Source organism: Melanerpes formicivorus, unplaced genomic scaffold (genome assembly GCF_026170545.1).
Source record: "Melanerpes formicivorus ecotype bairdi unplaced genomic scaffold, bMelFor1.0.p_v2 SCAF_18, whole genome shotgun sequence".
NCBI classification, from domain to species: Eukaryota; Metazoa; Chordata; class Aves; order Piciformes; family Picidae; genus Melanerpes; species Melanerpes formicivorus.
Window position 1 is genome coordinate 13,597,595 of NW_027142370.1, and position 22,411 is coordinate 13,620,005.

The 22,411-nt window shown below is 48.2% G+C and overlaps 1 protein-coding gene across 1 annotated transcript in view; it reads right to left on the reverse strand.

Moving 5' to 3' along the window:
* SORCS2 (sortilin related VPS10 domain containing receptor 2) overlaps nt 1-20,167 on the reverse strand; it is a 626,507-nt gene extending 606,340 nt beyond the window's left edge. The window contains exon 1 of the mRNA XM_068149669.1: nt 19,829-20,167. Within this exon, the coding sequence (XP_068005770.1) occupies nt 19,829-20,167 (339 nt within the window). The remainder of the gene's footprint in view (nt 1-19,828) is intronic.
* Between the last annotated feature and the right edge of the window lie 2,244 nt (nt 20,168-22,411).

Consider the following 22,411-nt stretch of genomic DNA (forward strand, 5'->3'; position numbering starts at 1 on the left):
AGATGCAGCAGTTAAAATATAATACCTCTTTATATTTACTTCCCCTCATTTTGGAGGCTCCTGCACCTCTTCTTTTCCATCACTGTGAACATTCCCCTAACTGTGAGACAAATCAAACCTAAGAACCCTTCTGTCCCAGATGAAATTCAAGTCAATGAAATGGTGCTGCTTGACTCTAGCCAAGAAATATAGTCACAGCACAGGTTCCCATGGAGCCTATAGACAGTCCCCTGTAACTGAATGGTTTTATTGATACCCTTCAACCCAAGAGCACTTAGAAACCATTATTGAAAAATCATGAAGTGTTTGTAAACAAGAATGAGCAAGATTTTCTAAATCTACCTTTGGCACTTCTTCAGACCTTAAGAAACTTGATTGTGCCTGTTTAATAATTGGCCTTAAAGTAACTCAAGAGAAAAAGGTGGGTTTTTGCTTTAACAGAATCACCAGCTTCTACTGGAGAAAACCCTAGGTAATTACAGGCTCACAGGAGGTTAGGGGTTGGAAGGGACCTCCAGAGATCATCAAGTCCAACTCCCCTACCAGAGCAGGACCATACAATCTAGCTCAGGTCACACAGGAACACATCCAGACAGGCCTTGAAAGTCTCCAGAGAAGGAGACTCCACAACCTCTCTGGATAGCCTGTTCCAGGGCTCTGTGACCCTTACAATAAAGAAGTTCCCCTTTGTGTTGCAGTGGAACCTCCTGTGCTGCAGCTTACATCCATTGCTCCTTGTCCTATCCCAGGGAGCAACTGAGCAGAGCCTGTCCCCTCCCTCTTGAGCCCCAGCCCTCAGACATGTATAAACATTGATTAAATCCCCTCTAAGTCTTCTCTTCTCCAGACTAAAAAGCCCCAGGTCCCTCAGCCTCTCTTCATAAGGCACAGGTTCCATCCCCTAATCCCTATGCCCTGCAAACTTGGAATGAACAAGCAGAATTCCTTGTATCTGTCAAAACACCTGCATCAAGCAGCACACCAGAAGATCAGCTGGTTTAAAGTCAAATGCTGAGACATCAAAGGCATTTTTAAGTACTTGGCAAGAGTGAGCCATATGAATACTCTTAGGTAGACTTTCAGAAATTCAAATTGAGTCCCACTTGTTGATAAGAACACAAACTGTGTTGGTAATGTACCAGCAGGATAAGGCCTTGAATTGAAAATTACTCCTGGTTCAGATGAGGTTGTCCATGAGTTGTGCCAGGGAGGGGTTGGGCTGGAGATGAGGGAAAATGTCTTTGCTGCAGCCAGTGGTCAGGGATTGGGAGAGGCTGCTCAAGGAGGTGGTGGAGTTGCCATCCCTGGAGGAGCTCAAGAAACATGTGGCCATGGCATTTGGGTACATGGTTTAATGGCCATGGTGGTGTTGGGTTGATGGTTGGACTGGATGATCTTGGAGGTCTTTTCCAACCCAAACAGTTCTGTGGTTCTATGTAACAGACATTTATTCAGCTTTAAATAACCCAGGAAAACATTCACCATATAGCACATTTCCATATGCTAGCACCATCATCCAACACTTCCAAAAAGATGCTTTAATACATTCCACAGAAACAAAAAGACAGCTAAAAACTACTTCTGCCATGCATCTTTCTTTCTAGACACAACATTAAGACGAGAGAAATGGCACCCTTTAAAATCCCAAACTGGTGAGAAACTTGCAGGAGAAAACAGATACTTTGCAAACTATGTGTTGGGAGCTCTCCTTGGCATTTTATGTAATTTGTTTGAATTGAAACACTATTTTAATCAAGATAGTAAGGAAGAGTTTTGAAATTCTAAGATGGAGCTACATAGCCACACGATTTCATAGACCCATAGAATTGTTTAGGTTGGGAAAGGCATTTAAGATCATCAAGTTCCACCACAAACCTTGCACTGCCAAGGCCATCCCTAAACTGACCTCACCAGTGCCAAGTAGAGAGGGACAATCACAGAATCACCAAGGTTGGAAGAGACCTCAAAGATCATCAAGCCCAACCTGTCACCACAGACCTCATGACTAAACCATGGCATCAAGTGCCACGTCCAATACCCTCTTGAACACCTCCAGGGATGATGACTCTACCACCTCCCTGGGCTGCACATTCCAATGGCTAACAACTCTCTCAGGGAAGAACTTTCTCCTCACCTCCAGCCTAAACTTCCCCTGGCACAGCTTGAGACTGTGTCCTCTTGTTCTGGTGCTGGTTGCCTGAGAGAAGAGACCAATCCCCTCCCAGCTACAATCTCCCTTCAGGTAGTTGTAGACAGCAATAAGGTCTCCCCTGAGCTCCTCTTCTCCAGGCTAAACAATCCCAGCTCACTCTCCAGTCATGCTGGCCACACTATTTCTGATACAAACCAGGAAGCCATTGGGACTTTTGGCCACCTAAGCACAGAGCTGGCTCACAGTACTCCCAGTGTTGACCAACACCTGCAGGTCCTTTTCTGACAAGCACCTTTCCAGTCACTCTCCCCCAAGCCTGGAGCATTCATGGGGTTGTTGTGACCCAAGTGCAGCACTTGGCCTTGTGGAACCTCACACAATTGGCCTCTGCTCATTAAAGCTAAGAGTGAATTAACTATGATAATTTTTCAATTAAACCTAGATGAGCAGCACAGTAATTTCACTGATGGGTAATACACAAATTCTTTTTTAGATGGCTTGTGCAGATTACAGACCTGGAAATGGGATTCTGAGTCCTTCATTTCTAATTATGATCATTTAAACTCACCCAGAAGCTTGACACAGAAGCAGTGGATTTCATTTCTGTGGTGGGTTGAAATTTTCCCCCCCTCAACATTAACTTTGCCAGACAAGCTCATTTGGAAGCAAATTTATCTCTTCTCCCAGGCAACCAGCAGCAGAACAAGGGGACAGTCTCAAACTGCACCAAGAGAAGTTTAGGCTGGAGGTGAGGACAAAGTTCTTCACAGAAGGAGTAATTTGCCATTGGGATGTGCTGCCCAGGGAGGTGGTGGAGTCACCATCCCTGGAGGTGTTCAAGAGGGGATTGGAAGTGGCACTTGGTGCCATGGTTTAGTAGTCGTGAGGTGTTGGGTGGCAGGTTGGACTTGATGATAGAAGAATAGAATAGAATAGAATAGAATAGAATAGAATAGAATAGAATAGAATAGAATAGAATAGAATAGAATAGAATAGAATAGAATAGAATAGAATAGAATAGAATAGAATAGAATAGAATAGAATAGAATAGAATAATAGACCAGACCAGGTTGGAAGAGACCTTCAAGATCATCGTGTCCAACCCACCAACCAATCCAACCCACCTAAACAACTAACCCATGGCACCAAGCACCCCATCAAGTCTCCTCCTGAACACCTCCAGTGATGGGGACTCCACCACCTCTCAGGGCAGCACATTCCAATAGCCAATCTCTCTTGCTGGGAAGAACTTCTTCCTAACCTCCAGCCTAAACCTCCCCTGGCACAGCCTGCGACTGTGTCCTCTTGTTCTGGTGCTGGCTGCCTGGGAGAAGAGACCAACCCCCACCTGGCTACAACCTCCCTTCAGATAGTTGTAGAGAGCAATAAGGTCACCCCTGACTGATTCTATGAAATGAAAGCATCCCCAATCTAAAACTCACCCTCATTTTTAAGAGATCACTTCCCAGCTTTGGGCTGGGGGCAGGAGGTGAAATACACTGTTCCTAGGCCAGTTTCAATTTAGATGATGTATTTTGGGGACACTGTTTGTAGTGGGTTTTTTTTAAGCACCTGCTATTGCTATCCTCCCAGGCTACAGATCTTGCAATGAATGCAAGATTACCTCAAGCAACGCTGTGCTGTCTGTCCAAGCCTGCAGACAGCATGTGACCAAGTGTGAACATCTACATTCACTGGAATGGCAACTCCCAAACTGATGACATGTCTGTGTCATTATTAACCATGTCTTTGAAGATGTTGTGGGGGTTTTTTTTCCAGCTGGAACTGGGAAGATGATACTATTTAAGCCCTGAGGGGTGAGGAAGGTGATTTAATACACAGAGAAGGAAATGAAGGCAGAATAACAAAGGAGGCACAGAGAAAAGAGGAGGAATGAGAGACATACAAAAAAGCAGACAGAAAAGTAGCAGAAACAAAGGACAGACACAGAAGGTGCCTAGAAGCAGGCAGAGATTCAGACTGAGTGATGGTGACTGTGACAATCAGGTTCAGTTAATAAATAGAAGTCTATTTAGCAGCTGGGAGAAAAAAAACCCTTGCATATTTTGTGCAAACCCTCCACACACAACAGACTGTGGATCAAAGCCTCTATATCACTTCCTGGCACACAGTCTATGCCTAAATGTGAATTTCAGTGCTCTCATCTGAATGGGCTTGACTTCTGAGCTACCGACCCCTGTGAAACAACCACGCTGGACTGAGCCCTGCTCCCTCAGGGAGCCTCAATGTACTCCACAAAAGCCAGCAGTGCAACCACCAGACTTGCTGGCAGTTTCTGCAAAGCAGATAAAGATTATATCCTACTTCAGCCTTACATTCCCATCTTCTGGAATTATCTCTTGGAAGCCGCAAACACTAGAGCCAAGATGTAATCCCTCACAATAATGTGGTCATTGATTCCAACAGGAAGTGGAGGGTCCTCTTTGCAGCCAGCTCCAGCATTCAGGAAACATCTCTTGCCTCAGCAGCACACACAAAAGCAGCTCAAACACTCTTGCACGCTTGCAGACTGCCCAAGACAAACCAAGTCCACCCACTGCATGCCTCCCATCCCATTCTTGCATTGTGCCAGTTGATGCCAGTTTAAGAAGTGGGGTTTCAGCAGTGAGCTAAACTAAACATAAATATTCTATCCTGATCATTTACCAGCTAACAAGCCAGCTCTCACACTGGTGGTACATAGTAGACTGATACCAATCATCTCCCTCTTCTACCCCAAGGGTCTTCTAAATAAAGAAATGGAACACCAGGCACAAAGTGCTTATACCATGAACTTAAAAAATGCTCTCTCCCAGAGTTTATTGAAAGCAACACCGAGGTTCAAAGCCCTCTAAATGTAGCCCACCTTTGAAAATAACACATCTCGTTTTTTGAAGCAGCTGGGAGAGGAGGGAGGAAAAGGAGATCTTGGTGGTGGTCCTCAATACCATCCCTGGAGGTGTTCAAGAGGGGATTGGATGTGGCACTTGGTGCCATGGTCTAGTCATGGGGTCTGTGTTGATAGGTTGGACTCGATGATCCTCGAGGTCTCTTCCAACCTTGGTGATACTGTGATACTCTGCACAGTAGCACTTCAGAGATGCTCCAGGAAGATGAGCATATGCATTTCATTAGGAACTGAGAAAACCTCCACTGAGCTATCCCTGATAATTTTTAAGCAGAGGTGCCCAGTTCAGCCTATAAAGAGGAATCATTAGAGTTGGAAGGGACCTCAAGGATTAGCCAGTTCCAACCCCCCTACCATGGGCAGTGACACTTCACACTACATCAGGTTGCTCACAGCCACATCCAGCCTGGCCTTAAAAACCTCCAGGGATGAGGCTTCCACCACCTCCCTGGGCAACCTGTGCCAGTCTCTCACCACCCTCATGGGGCAGAACTTCCTAACATCCAATCTGAATCTACCCTTTTCTAGTTTTGTTCCATTCCCCCCAGTCATATCATTACCCAACACCCTAAAAAGTCCCTCCCCAGCTTTCTTGTAGCCCCCTTCAGATACTGGAAAGCCACAATAATGTCTTTTCAGAGGCTTCTCTTCTCCAGAGTGAACAGCCCCAACTCTCTCAGTCTGTCTTCATAGAAGAGGAGCTCCAGCCCTCAGATCATCTTTGTGGCCCTTCTCTGGACAGGTTCCAGCACATGCATATCTGTTTTGTAATAGAGGCTCCAGAACTGGATGCAGTGCTCCAGGTGGAATGCATTCCTCTACACCTTCTCTTGCAGAATCTGGTGGGAGCCAACAGCTCAATCAGTGAAGCACAAAGTGGGTTTCACAAAGCTAGAGAAATGCTGTTCAGCTGCTGCACAGCATCCTTTCCTTCTTCTCTTCTTTACAGTGGTTTTAGACAGAGTTTAAAAATCATGTATGTGTTCCAAGAGAAATTTACAACACTGAGAGCAGGCTGCTTGCTCCAACAACATGAGCACTGTTGTTCTATCCACACACCCTCCCCGCTCCAGTATGTGCTCAGCAGCACCTTAGTGGATGTCTCATACGAGAGAGGAAAAATTAACTCTGGATTCTTTCGTATTTGCTTCTCCTATCAGGCTGGGAAACATCAAAAAGGATAGGATCAGATTTCAGCTCACCCTGTCAGCACTGGCCTTTCTCATCCAAGGGACACAAAAGCTCAGAACCACCAGCAGCAACACTTTCCCAGTTCTCTACCCCCAGCAGCAGCACAGCCAAGGGCAGCCAGGGAGCTTACTTTCAGCCCTCTACAGTCTGTCAGTGCTGCTCAGGACACAGGGCCCTCTCAAAGCCACTGCACTCCAACATAAGTGTTCTGCATAGTTTCTGTCCAGTTTGTACTTCTCACCCAGGGCAAAGAACACGTTTCAAGTCCACTCTCAAGGCAGCAAGCCTTTTGACATGCTTGCTGTTATGTGGTTGGGTAACAGGCAGGGAACCCTAGGAAACCACTTCTTAAAAGCCAAACAAATTAGCAAAATATGAAATGGGTCTCTAAATCAAACATTGCTCATTCTGATGAGCTCCTAGTGCCTGTGTGGCACGTGAGCCTGGGGGGAGGACAACCTCTCAGATCATATGGCCTGCTTGCTCCTCAGCTCTAACCACATGAAATACTCCAATAGGCAGGACTCCAAAGCCCTATACACATCACTTAGTCTCTGTGGTTTATGAGACTAACATAAGAGAGGCCAGAAGGAATGAGGCTCACGTAGCAGATCTGCAACCAATATAGAGAAGCCCAAGCTAATATGAACCCTCACTGGCCACAGTAGGGCTCCATGAAGTGCTCAGAAGGAGCACAGTCGGGTCACTCTAAAAAACAGCTGGGAACCTACAGACAGAAGTAGGTTAACACCAACCTGCCATGGAATAGGGTACAGGGCTAGTTGAGATTAGAGCCTGAGTGCCAACACAGAGCAGATCCCAGTGGCTGGACTTTGACTTCCTTTCCACTGCAGGCTGAAGTGAGTTGGGCAAAAGTGTGTGTTTTTGTGCCACCCAACTGCTTGTGCTTACAGCTCTCCAGCGTTACCAATCTGCTCCCTTGGCACCTCCAGGCATTTTGGGCAACACATTTCCCTGCACTTCACTTCAAGCGCTGGGGACCAGGTTGAATGTTGGAGCTCTCTCTATGTGTATTGCATCCCCACGGGGCCTGTTGCCTGGGGGTGATAACTGAGCAGAAAAGATGCTTCTATGACCCAGAAAGTAATCCACCTGTCTTTGGCACAGGTCACTTTTGCTTTGTGTGCTTCCAGGTTTAAGCCTCATCCATGTAGCCCCAAAGAGTGATTCCAACATATCTCTCTAGCTCTCCATCTCCTCAGACATCCATCTTGCAGTGACAACTGCTGGTGGAGGCACAGCAATGCATTAACCATAAACAGGCTGTTCATCAACACCTGAGAAAAGCAACTTTCATTTATTGTAGCTCAGTTAGGGAGTCCAGGCTACACCCTGCTGGAGTTTACAGACTGAACAAATCTTCAGTCACCATCATTCTCACCTGTTATTAGCCTGGAGAAGAGGAGGCTCAGGGGAGACTTCATTGCTCTCTACAACTACCTGAAGGGAGGTTGTAGCCAGGAAGGAGTTGGTCTCGTCTTTCAAGCAACCAGCACCAGAACAAGAGGACACAGTCTCAAGCTGCACCAGGGGAAGTTTAGGCTGGAGGGGAGGAGAAAGTTCTTCCCAGAGAGAGTTGTTAGCCATTGGAATGTGCTGCCCAGGGAGGTGGTGGAGTCACCATCCCTGGAGGTGTTCAAGAGGGGATTGGATGTGGCACTTGGTGCCATGGTTTAGTAGTCATGAGGTGTTGGCTGACAGGTTGGAACTGATGATCTTTGAGGCCTTTTCCAACCTTATTGATTCTATGATTAGAGAAACACTTAAAGGCCATCAGCTTAGAGCAGAGCCCCAGTGTACCACAACTTGCTCATACTGCCCTTTCCCTGGGGCAGGGTCAGGCTAGAGAGCAAAGTGGCAGTAACAGTGACACAGAAAGTGTGTTTAGAGAGTGTAGCTTGCCATCTGCTAAAGCTGAACACCCTGGCCAGCAACCATGGCTCTCCTGCTCAGTGGGAATAAGAATAGATCACTGCAGCTGGTGTTTGCAAGTAAGTTTCTACAACACTTGATGCAGTTTTACACTATCTTGAATGAGCTTCCAAAGATCATAAAAAGAAACAAACTCCATTAAGTAAATGGCAGGGGAGGAGAAACATTAAATACACCTACTTCATCTACTAGAACCAACTTCTACCAAGCACAGAAATTAGCACTTGCTAATGACCAAAATAAGTGTCACCTACCTTGTACACAGGACACACAGACACACAAAGTTTCTTACTTTTACTTACTGCAGTTAAGTAAAAAGAATATTAAGTAAAAGAATATTCTAAATGGCAAAACAAATGTTATTCAGAGAAACATTTAGCAGTCTAAAGAGTAGGAAAGGTACAAACACTGAGAAAGAAGCTGAGTTATTTGAGTATAATGGTAAAGGAGGGCAGAAAAGAATTATGTTAAACACAGGTTAAGTTTCACTACAAATGGCTTTAGTCACATAATCTTTAGTCACATAATCTGCCCAATGATCCTGAAGTGCCAGAGTCAAGGCATTTAAATTGAACTGCACCACACTTAAAAGGAGACCTGATCAAAACAAACATCAGAACAACACAAGAAGTTTGCTTGACCTGTGAGGGCCTTTTCTTCTCCAGTTCCTAGACTGCACTGAGAAACAATCAAAGGGACAAAGAAACCACAGATGTGATTTTCTACAGTCATGCCTCTTTTAGGTGTTATGGTGATAACCATGACTTTCATATCAAAGCAACAGTGATCCTAAGGGATAGGGAAGCACTGTTATTCTCACATTGCAGGTAGGAAATTGAGGCATAAAATCACCTATATAATGCAAGTTATTTCAGGTGGCACTGGTGAGGTAACTGCCAAAGCTCCTCAGTACTCCCATTCTACTTCAATTTAACCAAGTAGCCCTTCATTTGGAACCTCACACTGCCTCTGTCCAAGCCTCACATCTCCCTGAAGTATCACTGTGAACACCACATCACTGCCTGAAAGCTTACAGAATGGTGATGGGGCTGGGCAGAGCACCCCCCAAGGGCACCACCCACGCTCTCAGTCCTGCAACACAGCAGCACCTCAGCATCCCTCCTCTTGCCACAACAGCCTCACCCAGAGCTGACAAAATCCACTGGGATCCAGGAACAGTTCCCCACTCCTCTGACCCAAAGCCAGTGAGTCCAGCAGAAGGGCCAGCACACACCTGCCACATGGAGCCCTGGGAAACACAGCCTCTCACAAGAGGTGACACTGCCCTCCTCGCCTTTGCACACCAGCACTGGGGCTAGAGTGCTTACCCAGCAGAAGAGTCTAATTCCTCCTTCTGCATGAATAGTTGAAGCACAGATCTCCTGCCAGAACAGAGACTCAAAACCCTTACTGCTAAAGCTGTTCCACTTTTTCTTGGCACATTGCACATCTATTGGTTTGGACAAAAGCAAGACAGAACCACCACGCCCTAGCACACATACACACACAGTGGGCAGGTTTCTAAATGCCTGCTTAACTCTCAGCTCAGAGGGGAAATTGGAGCCCTTGCCCCAGTGACTGCCTATGTATGAATATTCCAAAGGAAAAAGGGAGGAGGAGGAAAAAGGGAGGAGGAGGAAAAAGGGAGGAGGAGGAAAAAGGGAGGAGGAGGAAAAAGGGAGGAGGAGGAAAAAGGGAGGAGGAGGAAAAAGGGAGGAGGAGGAAAAAGGGAGGAGGAGGAAAAAGGGAGGAGGAGGAAAAAGGGAGGAGGAGGAAAAAGGGAGGAGGAGGAAAAAGGGAGGAGGAGGAAAAAGGGAGGAGGAGGAAAAAGGGAGGAGGAGGAAAAAGGGAGGAGGAGGAAAAAGGGAGGAGGAGGAAAAAGGGAGGAGGAGGAAAAAGGGAGGAGGAGGAAAAAGGGAGGAGGAGGAAAAAGGGAGGAGGAGGAAAAAGGGAGGAGGAGGAAAAAGGGAGGAGGAGGAAAAAGGGAGGAGGAGGAAAAAGGGAGGAGGAGGAAAAAGGGAGGAGGAGGAAAAAGGGAGGAGGAGGAAAAAGGGAGGAGGAGGAAAAAGGGAGGAGGAGGAAAAAGGGAGGAGGAGGAAAAAGGGAGGAGGAGGAAAAAGGGAGGAGGAGGAAAAACTTGAACAGCAGTTGGAGCAATCCTTGGACTGAAACTCAGACCTCTGTGTAATTTCTGTCACGCTACATCCTTTAAGCACAGAATTCTGCTTCTCAGGGATGCATGCAGGTAGAACTGTAACTATAAATGCTTGAGAGCTGCACATGGATTTTCACGCAGTATCTACCACAACAGAGTCTTAATCTGCAACTGAAAGCCCAACAGCCATGCTACAATAAGGAAGGAAATAACTGCAGCAGCAGCAATAAACTCCAGATATTTGGGTGAGGAATAACTTCAGAAAAATTCTGTGGTTAAGCAAAGTTTGTCATCTAGGCCCCGCTACAAGAAGTGGTGAGAGGGACACATGCTTTCAGAAGTCAACCCATCCAAACTTTCTCAGTGTGTTAATATGTTAAGACTGTCAGGTGAAAGATCAAACCAAGGAACATCTCCACCTCTGTCCTACTGCAGAATTCCAAGCTCAGGTTTGAAAGCTGAAGTCTGGCATGACAAAGGATCCCATCCATCACTCCCTTCAAAAGTGGTTTTGTCATTGGTGATTTGTTAGGGTTTTAAACTCTTATTCCTGGGGCAGAGGTTTGAGGATGGGAATGATTGATAAAGAATGTGAGACCGGGAGAAAAGAAATGCTGAAGGAATGCTGCAGGTCATCAGGTTTCATCCTGAGCTATGGCAAGCAGACATATGCTGCAGACTACTTTCAACTACTCTTAGCTGCTGCTTTAGTGAATTTGTGCTTTCAGGAACTAGAAGGGCAACGAGGCTGGGGAGAGACCTCGAGCACAGCCCTGTGAGGAGAGGCTGAGGGAGCTGGGGTTGCTTAGCCTGGAGAAGAGGAGGCTCAGGGGAGACCTTCTTGCTCTCTACAACTACCTGAAAGGAGGTTGTAGCCAGGAGGGGGTTGGTCTCTTCTCCCAGACAACCAGCACCAGAACAAGAGGACACAGTCTCAAGCTGCACCAGGGGAAGTTTAGGCTGGAGGTGAGGAGAAAGTTCTTCACTGAGCGAGTCATTGGCCATTGGGATGTGCTGCCCAGGGTGGTAGAGTCCCCATCGCTGGAGGTGTTCAAGAGGGGACTGGATGTGGCACTTGGTGCCATGGTTTAGTCATGAGGTCTGTGGTGACAGGTTGGACTTGATGATCTCTTCCAACCTTGGTGATTCTGTGAAGCACTCACTTGCACTGTACTGCAGATCATCTCTCCTTATCCTAACACTTTTTGGCCTTAACTGACAGGACCATGATGGACTTGGCAATGTTAGATTTATGGTTGGACTGGATGTCTTATGAAGAACTTCCCCCACCTAAATGACTCCATGAAAACATTTCACTTGGGCATACAAAGGGCTTGGCATAAAAGCCTCCATAATCTTGGGAAGTTTCATGCTTTAAATTCATAGATGAGTACACACCCCACAGAACTTCCTGGTTTAGTCAAACAGTTACTTTTTTTTTCCTCCTGTCTGAAAAGCTCCTCAGCAGGTTCCTAACACTGTCAACCTTGGGAAGAATGCATTATGTTCCTACTGTGATATGTGAACCTGTTATCAAGAGCCTGAACACGTACCTAATGATTGGTATTAAGCCAGATTCGGCTCATCACGCACATGGAATACAGCAGCAGCAGCAGAGAGAGGATTTCAATCTGGTGTTTGTCTTTAGTGTCCATTGATAAACTTCCCTCACAGATTTCAAGCCTCTGCCTTTGTCCCAGTGCTGGCACAGTAGCAGCTACTCAAGCTAAGGCTGCTAGCACCTTGCTCCTAAGCAAACTAGGCAATGCCAGTTAAACCAGCAAACCAGGTAAAACCAGGCATGACTGCAGGTGTGGAGGGCTGCACATGGAGGAGGACTTTCAAGTGTACTTGAAACACACACCTAATAATTATGTATGGCTGTTTAGAGGACAAGAAGAGCTGCTCTCTCTTTTCTATAGCAGCTGAAACGTGGAGAGAGCTCAGCTGGCAAAGATACGACCAGCAAGCTGTAAGACTGGAAGAGAGGGTAAGCAGAGTCTGGCAGAAGCAAATAAATTAGGCGGGGGGGGGGGAAGATGTTAAACACCACAGTTACTTCAGTCAGATTAAAGTCATTCTGCTTTCTGTGTGGGATTCTGCTGTTCCATTCAAATATGATTATGGGCTTTGGTTTCTGGTCTTTATCGCACTATCATCTCCAGCATTTTAAACCCCCTCTCCCTATGGGAAATCTGCCTTTCACTTTGCAGTGTATCTGCCATTTATCAAAGATCTGAGCTGTCAGGAGTCTTGACCTCATGCTCCCTTCAGTTTCATAAGCAGTAGCCTGGCTGCTCCGGAGGAACAGCACCAAAACCATCCCACAAATGGACTTTTGGCCAGTTTGGCTAGAGGTAATTACATTGACTGCTACAGACTCTGCTACAGCAATACCGAAGCCAATGCTTTTTATGGATTCCCCTCAGCAACATTTACTGCAAACAGAACAAACCAGAAAACCAATTAAAAGAAAAGGACTGCCAGAAGAATACATTTACTGATCACTGGGCTGTATCAATCACAAATGGCGAAACTGTGTGGCAAAGAGTGGCATTTTTTAAATCAAAAGAAAAAAATAAGTATCTGTATACCCTAGAATCAATAAGGTTAGAAAAGACCTCAAAGTCTCAAGCTGCACCAGGGAAAGTTTAGGCACAAGGTGAGGAGAAAGTTCTTCACTGAGAGAGTCGTTAGCCATTGGAATGTGCTGCCCAGGGAGGTGGTGGAGTCTCTGCCCCTGGAGGTGTTCAAGAGGGGATTGGATGTGGCACTCGGTGCCATGGTTTAGTAGCCATGAGGTCTGTGGTGACAGGTTGGACTTGATCACAGAATCACCAAGGTTGGAAGAGACCTCAAAGATCATCAAGTCCAACCTGTCACCCAACACCTCATGACTACTAAACCATGGCACCGAGTGCCACATCCAATCCCCTCCTGAACACCTCCAGGGATGGTGACTCCACCACCTCCCTGGGCAGCACATTCCAATAGAGAGAAGCCTGGATCAGTTCAAGTTCCTTTGTGCAGCAATTGCTGTAGATGTGCAATAAACCTTCCCTTCTGACAAGGTGCTGCTAAATACTACACCTGGGGGGCAAAAAAAACTTTGTATATTTCTGTTTACTTCCATAAATACTAAAGCTGGCAAAAACTTTGTATATTTCTAGGTTTATTTCCATAAACACTAAGCCTGGGGGGAAAAAAAAACCTTTGTATATTTCCATGTTTGTTTCCATAAATACTAAACCTGGGAAAAAAACTTTGTATCTTTCTGTGTTTACTTCCATAAATACTACACCTGGAAAAAAAACAAACACCTTCGTGTATTGCTATGTTTATTTCCATAAATACTAAGCCTGGGGAAATAAAACAAACTTTGTATATTTCTATGTTTACTTCCATAAATACTACACCAGAGGGACCTTGGCAGGCTGGACAGAGTCCAACAGGATGGCCTGCAACAAGTCCAAGGGCCAGGTGCTGCACTTTGGGCACAACAACCCCATGCAGTGCTGCAGGCTGGGGTCAGAGTGGCTGGAGAGCTGCCAGACAGAAAGGGACCTGGGGGTGCTGACTGACAGCTGGCTGAACATGAGCCAGCAGTGTGCCCAGGTGGCCAAGAAGGCAAATGGCATCCTGACCTGCATTAGGAATAGTGTGGCCAGCAGGAGCAGGGAAGTCATTCTGCCCCTATACTCAGCACTGGTTAGGCCACACCTTGAGTCCTGGGTCCACTTCTGGGCCCCTCAGAAGGACATTGAGACTCTTGAACGTGTCCAGGGAAGGGTAACGAAGCTGGGGAGAGGCCTCAAGCGCAGCCCTGTGAGGAGAGGCTGAGGGAGCTGGGGTTGCTCAGCCTGGAGAAGAGGAGGCTCAGGGCAGACCTTCTTGCTCTCTCCAACTCCCTGAAGGGAGGTTGTAGCCAGGTGGGGGTTGGTCTCTTCTCCCAGGCAACCAGCACCAGAACAAGAGGACACAGTCTCAAGCTGTGCCAGGGGAAGTTTAGGCTTGATGTGAGGAGAAAGTTCTTCCCAGAGAGAGTTGTTAGCCATTGGAATGTGCTGCCCAGGGAGGTGGTGGAGTCACCATCCCTGGAGGTGTTCAAGAGGGGATTGGATGTGGCACTTGGTGCCATGGTTTAGTAGTCATGAGGTGTTGGGTGACAGGTTGGACTTGATGATCCTTGAGGTCTTTTCCAACCTTGTTGATTCTATGATACACCTGCATAAAAAAACCTTTGTGTATTTCTATGTTTGTTTTCATAACAAAGAGCTGTATGTTTATGAGGGATCAGGACATCAGCTTACTAGACAAATAAGGGCTTGCAAGGAGTTAATATTTTGACAACAAACAAACAACAAAAAAGGAAATACTGGCACCATGAAATTGCAGAGCTAAAACGAGTTGGCCAAAGTCCTGATCACAATACTTCAGCAGTCTGTACACAGTGTGAAGAGCAGCCCATGGGTCAAACATCAATCATGAATATGAGTTTCACTCTCTCTGTACTGCTGGTTCAGTTTTGATTGGTGTTTTATAAATAAGCCAGTATCAATGCACACAGGGAATTCCCCAGGAGGGTCAAAAAGAATATAGTTTTGCAAAGAAAGTTGTTTACCTAGCACAAAAAAAAGGCTCCTGGGATGACTGTGAGGGCTCTTCTAAGGTAAGGGGGGGTTAAAAGCTGTCAATGGCATCCTGGCTGGGATTAGAAATGCTGGAATGGGGAGGTGATTGTCCCTTTGTACTCAGCTCTGGTGAGGCCACACTTCGAGCATTGTGTCCAGTTTTGGGCACCTCAGTACTAGAGAGATGTGAAGGTGCTGGAGCCAGTGCAGAGGAGGGCAAGGAAGCTGGGGAAAGGCCTGGAGAATAAATCTTATGAGGAGCAACTGGGAATAGTTAGTTTGGAAAAGAGGAGTCTGAGGGGAGACCTCATTGCTGTCTACAGCAACCTGAAAGGAGGTTGTAGAGAGGCTGATGCTGGTCTCTTTTCACAGGTAATTAGTGATAGAACGAGAGGGAATGGACTCAAGCTGTGGCTGGGTAGGTTTAGACTGGACATTAGGAAACATTTCTTCCCAGCAAGAGTGGTCAGGGATTGGAATGTGCTCTCCAGGGAGGTGGTAGAGTCACTAGCCCTGGATGTGTTTAAAGGTGATTTGTATGTGGTGCTTGGGGATATGGCTTAGGGGTGAAGCTTGTAGAGTAGAGTTCTGGGTTGGACTTGGTGATCCCGAGGGTCTTTTCCAACCTGAATGATTCTGTGTGTGCTCTATTGACTTCTTTTCCCCAAATCAGGAAGGGCAGTGTATTTATAGTTAATCTGGGAAGACACATGCTCAGCTTAAGGCAGCAAGAGGCTGTCCTGCGAGCACACCACCTGTACCCACCCCGACGCGCAGCCCTGTGTCATTTATCAGTTACGCAAGTGTCAATCAGCGGCCCGTGCCAGAGCGAACGGTGCACTGCACCACCCACCTGTCATCTCCTCAGCTCATGATATTTTAAGACTGGAAAGGAAATTAGTTCCACTTGCATGAGCCTTTGTTTGAAAGTAACAGCGCACAACAGATTCCTGTGGGCACAGAGGACAGAGGGAAGAGATACTAATTGTAGCAATTCACTAACCAGATACACTCTCCTCGTTAGGAGGAGCAGCTCTGCAAGACTTGCATCACTAGGGATGGGTTTAACCACTCATCCCACTGTTAAGAAAGGTGACAGGCCTGTTATCAGTGAGGGGATTTATAAATAATTAATTGTTCAAACACAAAGTAAGAGTAATGAGGACGCAAAACAGGAAGCAATTTGCCTTCCTCCCTGCACAGCTCCCTCTCGCCAGCGCAAGGTACTCAGGGTACAGGGCTCTTCCCCGTTACTCCAGCTCACTTCACAATCAGTGCAGCCATATACTCTGCTGCACTACCAAACCCACTGCTTCCCTAATTCACAAAGCTAAGGACATTACAAGAGGGTAATAAAGTAGGTGTCAAGACTTCTACAGCATGGAAAAGCGGGGGGAGGAGGGAGGACTAAATTTATAGCCTCCTTCATTTCTTTCAAGACACACAACATACTCCCGTGATTGCAGCACAAGAGCACTTACAAGGTATCACTAATATTTTTTTCAGTTCCATGTGCACATCAGCCTAACCTCTGCTCCTTCTGCATTTATTTATTTGCCCTTGACCCACACAGGAGCATGCCATGGTGGCACCTTCAATGAACTACTCATGCAGGTGCACATCCCTCAGAGGACCACTTACCCACTCATCCTTCATGATTATTTGTCTCTCTCCATCACAGAGCTCAAAGGAACAATCCTACCACCTTTTCTTTCTTCATGTGTTTTACCAAGTGAGATGTTTAAGAGACTGTGTGGTCACCTGGAGCCCATCACAGTTGAATTTTCAGCTACACAGCTGTAAACAGTCAAGGAACCAGATTAGCTCCTTGGTTTACAAAGTGCTGAGTACCTCCAAATAGGTGCCAGGTGTGTGTGGTGGCACCTAAAGATTGCTCAGTGCCTCCTGAGGTTTGCAGGGCCTGATCCAAAACCCTGCTGTTACCAGTGGCAGCCCTTCTCTCCTTGATGGTGGTGCTCTTGGGGAAGAGAAGTGCTTCCCAACTCCAGCCTGTGCTTCCCAGGCAGGGCAGGATTTGCCAGCTTCTGAATGGGCCAGGTCTGAGCAGCGCTGGATCTCAGCCTTCCTGCCTCCATACACTTAAACCAGAGTAAAATAAACACACACATAACTATATAACCAAACCAACATTCAAGACCACCTTAACTATGTTTTGGATCAGGTACTTATTTTCAATTCTTTTAAACTCAGCAGCAGCAAAACTCTCTCCAAGCCCTTTAAGCCCATCCTGCTTCCTTTTGGCTTAAGGTATTCCTTCCAGTTCTTTTCACACACACACACACACAAAGAGAAAGATCCTACAAACTCTTTACAAATCATTTTTCTCTCGTGTTTCTCTGGAAGCCTTTGTAAAAATCAGACCTTCTGCTGGAAACATGCAATAAAACAAAGCTAACAAGAAAAGAGCCTTCTAAAAAGCCTGCCAACAGTCACACTGTAAAACATCCAGTGCAAAAAAAGATTGGCTGCTCTCATCTGGGATAGGGCAGCAGAGAGTCTTTCACTACCAGGTCCCTTGCTCCAATCCACGCCTGCGTGCTGGTAACTCCCCCGGCGGCAGGTAGAGTAAGCAACACATTTGTTTAACTAACTCTGCAAAAGCATTTCTTATTGAGCATGTGGAGTGTGAAGGCTGTCTCCAGGCATTCACCATGAGAGTATCATCCTGCAAGGCCGAGTTAGTAGAGAATAACTAACAAAGTTAACTAAGCGGCAGCAAAGACTTTAACCTCCTGCCTTGATTCTGCTAGTTGCCATTTATCTTTGCTTTTGGAGAGACTACTTGGTAGTACTTTAGCAAGGGAACTGTAGCATACCGTGAAAAAATAAGAACATTTTAGCAATACAAGCCCTGACTGCAGCATCTCTTATTAAATCTTTGCAGAGAGGCGAGGAGAGACCACTAGTCATAAATGTGGATTAGCAAGGTTCTACTGTATTTGGTGTAGAGTGCAGAGCATTTTGCATGAAAGCTGTTCCTTGCCGTTTATGCCCCCCAATAATTGAACTCATGCCAACTTTTTAATGCTGAATTCTTCAGGGAAGTAGTTCTTACAGCCTGCAAGCACTGTCCACGAAAACACAGCAGCAGTCTAAGCAGCAGAGAAGCGGAGGTAGGACAGAATCAGAATAGCTGATGCTACTGATTTCCAACATTTTCTTTTTCAAAGAGCATGGCCAGCACCTTAGGCTTCCTTCCTGAGCAAACAAAAAAGTGCCTGGGAAACTGTCAGGCTTTACGAGGCTGACTCCAACTCTGACGCCTCTGACCATTAACATAAGTGCTCGGCGTGTGTAAGAGCAACGCTGCATCCTCATGCCCGGAGCCTTAGCAGCTCCACATCCTAGATAATTCCCTAGCAAACCGAGGCAAAAACCAGGACTTGAGATCCCAGAGGAAAGAGGATAATTCCCACACTTATGAGGAGCACAACACAAACTCCCTGAAGTGAGCCAAGCTTAAGTAAACTTAACATGAAATTCACAAAGTTCAAGCAGAGTCAGAGCTTTGCTGAACTGTAGCAGAAAAAAAAGAGCCAGGAGTTTTCCAGATACGCTAAAACCCTCCAAGGGAAAGTTGTCTTGAGCCTTCATAACGATATTTCCCTGACTATGAAGTTACACAGACAGTGCAAGGTGCCCTGTAATCTTTACCTGTGACACCCACTGCTACCATGCAGTGTTTCAGAAAAACCAGAAGCAGCAAATCCCTGGGACCACCGCTGCAAACACAAACCCGTTAATGGGTCGATACATAAAGAAATGACAACTGGCTGAAATCGAAAATGAGTTAAAAATAGATTATGGGTGCTCACCAGGAGAGGTTTTCGTCTAAAATAAATCATAAAATAATAAAGGCCAGGCACGCTGCTTTAACTGCGGGAAGCTGCGATCACTGACGCCCTCATGCACCAACACCGGTCACAGTGCGTGATTTTATCCATTGCTGGGGCTGGAACAATCCTCGGAGAGCTGCTGCTATTCCCAAAGCTTTGCGGGACGGGACATCCCCTGGTCCCTGCGGCAAGCAGCCGGCCCGGCGAGGGGAAACACCGGGCTGTGCCGCGGGGAAACACCGGGGCGTGCCGGGGGAAGCCCGTCCGACCCCATCCCTCCCCGTGAACCGCCCGCTGCGTGGCGGAGACTCGGCGAGGCCGCCCCGCTCACCCTCCACCTCAAGCCCGGCGCTGTCTTTTCTTGGGTGTTCGGTTTTGTTTGGGCTTTTTTTCCTTCTCTGGCTCTTGAGGAGACCAAGCGCGGCGCGGGGGAGATTACACGGGGGATAACTGAATCGAGGTGAATCGATCAAGGCGCGACAATTTAATCTGGGACTTTATGCGGGGCTGGAGGAGATAATCCCCACAGCACAGCTCGCCCTCTGCCTCTTCTTTACCCGCGGACCGCCGGGACCCCGCCGACGGCAGGCGGACCCGGCGCCGCCGCTCCGGGGCTGCGGCCATCCTCCTCCTCGCACACCGCGCACCGGCCCCGCTGCAAGATGCGCGCTCGCAAACTTTTCAAACTTCTCGGGAAGTGGCGGAGGGTGCGCGGAGTCGGCCCGACCCTGGCCGTGCCTTTCCATCCCAAGGCCCCTCAGGCGCTGCCCGCCCCGAGCTCGGCCCGCGGGTACCCCCACGCTCCCGGCCGGGCAGCGGGGAGCGGCGCGCACCGCTCGCACCGCCAGCGGCTGAGCGCAGGCGGCAGCGGCAGGATGCGTCCCGCTACTTGGGGCAGCAAAGCCACGGTGAGGGCAAGAGTAAGAGCAGGCTGTAATGCAAGGACCCCGTCCCCCGACCCGCACTGCCCCGCACACTCACGCTGCTGTTCTCGCCCGTCCAGTGCACCATCGCCTGGTTGTGAGATGCGTCCCCTTTGAGCACGAAGGAGGTGCTGATGAGGGAGACCTGCTCCCGGTCCGCCGGCGAGGATGCTCTCCTGTACCGGCCGTCCCCCGCCGCCGCCCCACTGTCTCGCCGCGGCTCCGGAGGGCTGCGTGCCCCACGGGTCAGGGCTCCGGGGCGCGGGCGGCCACAGGGCTCTGCGCAGCGCAGAGCGGCGGCGGTGGCAGCCAGCAGCGACGGCAGCAGCAGTAGCAGCGGCAAGCGGGCGGCCCCGCGTGGAGCGGCGGCGGACACGCGTGTCCCGCCGTGCGCCATGGTGGCTCTCCGGCGTGGCAGTGACAGGCGGGGAGGTGGCGGGGAGGGAGACACCGCCGCGGAGGGCGGGTTGTAACCGGAGCGGGGCTGCGCACCCAGCCGGGGCGCCGCCGCCATCTGCTGGCCCGCGCCGAAACGCCCAGCGCCAGCGGAAGGATCTCGCCCACGGGCGGGCGGACGGAGGGGCACAGGCAGGGTCATAGCAGAGCCGCTCAGGTGCCGCCCGGCGAGGTGGGCACGGCCCGGCAAGGTGGGCACGGCCCGGCATGAGTAGAGTTCGCTGCTGCCGTTTTGGGTTTCTTTTGGCGCTGAGGTCCAGAGAAGAGCTTTTGGAGCGCGCTGCCGGCAAAACTCAGCAGTCCCTCAAGGTTGCGGGGGGCACACGGGCCGAGGGTGGCAGGGGGTGAGAGCGTGACCCCTGCCTCAGGCGGCACAGGGGATGGCTCTGGTTGGGTGGTCAGTGCCTGGGCTGCAGAGCTGAGGTCCCAAGGGCTCAGAGGCTGGAAGCCGAGGTACCAGTGAAGCAGGTGCAAAGAATACAGAATTAACCAGGTTGGAAAAGACCTTTGAGATCATCGAGTCCAACCTATCACCCAACACCATCTAATCAACTAAACCATGGCACCAAGTGCCTCATCCAGTCTCTTCTTAAACACTTCCAGTGATGGTGACTCCACCACCTCCCTGGGCAGCACATTCCAATGGCCAATCTCTCTTTCTGGGAAGAACTTCTTCCTAACATCCAGCCTGAACCTCCCCTGGGACAGCTTGAGGCTGTGTCCTCTTGTTCTGGTGCTGGCTGCCTGGGAGAAGAAATCAAGCCCCTCCTGGCTACAACCTCCCTTCAGGGAGTTGTAGAGAGCAATAAGGTCTGCCCTGAGCCTCCTCTTCTCCAGGCTACATAACCCCAGGTGCCTCAGCCTCTCATCATAGAGTTTGTGCTCCAAACCCCTCACCAGCTTTGTTATGGTTAAGACAAAAGTGCTCCAGTGGAGACCAGGAGTGAGTCCATCCTTCTGCTCCTCACCTTCTGGAAGACACCAGGCTTGTGGCCAGCACTGCCCAGAGCAAAGTGCTAATCGGGCATTGTGCACTGTGGGCATAGGGGACTTGTAAATTGTGATGGATACAGGAAATCCTCAAGCAGTGGAAGAAGATTTAGTCATCACAGATTGGATGCTCTTCCTGCTCCACTGCAGCACACTGTGTAACTCTGGATAAACTGATGCTTGTGGAGCACTTTGATACTGGGAGAGGAAGCAGGTTAGAATCACCAGGTAATTGAGGTTGGCAGGAACCTTTGGAGGATTCTTGCTCCAACCCTCTTCACAGTCCAAGCCCAAACCTGAAGCTGTATTTAACTTCACAGTAAGACAAGGTTGCTCAGGTCTTAATGTCAGAAAATGCACTTGGAAGAGCAGCAAGGCAAACAATGACTCCAACTACAGACACATTAGATGACAGTAAATAGAAGAGATGTGGGCTGGGCAAAACCCAGGTGAGTAAAGTTAGTAAACCAGCTTTAGCTGTAATCTGCCTTTACCCTAATAGCCTAGAAAATTAGGATTACCAAAGCTTGTCTAGGCAGATTAACAGGGGGGAAAAATAGTATCCACTCATTTAACTCTGCCATTTGTAGGCCAGGTGTGACTACCATCATGGCCTATAGTAATCAGGCCATCCCAAATTCATGTGCAAAAGGCTTTCAGCAAGCTGTGTGATCACAGATTAACTCTACACACCTGTGGTATCCCACCCTGTTACTCCTGCAGTGGCTCAAACTATAAGGCAGTTTCAAATTCAGGATGACTCTCACATTTCAAAAGGAATTAAGGTTTAAAATGTACATATATATATATATGTAAACTCAAAGTCTCACCTGGAGGATGCTAAAGCAGACAGAAATTGATGTAATTCTTGTTTCCTTTTATTAGTGGTGAGATTTGAGTACCTAGGGTTGAATCCTGCAGGCTACCACTGTGCTTGCCACTGACTGAATCCCTTAGTATCAGGTTCTTATCATAGTATCAGTCAGGGTCGGAAGGGACCACAAGGATCAGCTAGTTCCAACCTCCCCTGCCATGGGCAGGGACACCCCACACTAGATCAGCCTGGCCAGAGCCTCATCCAGCCTGGGCTTAAACACCCCAACCACCTCCCTGGACAACCCATTCCAGGGCTTCACCACTCTCATGGGGAAGAACTTCCTCCTCATGTCCAGCCTGAATCTCCACACCTCCAGCT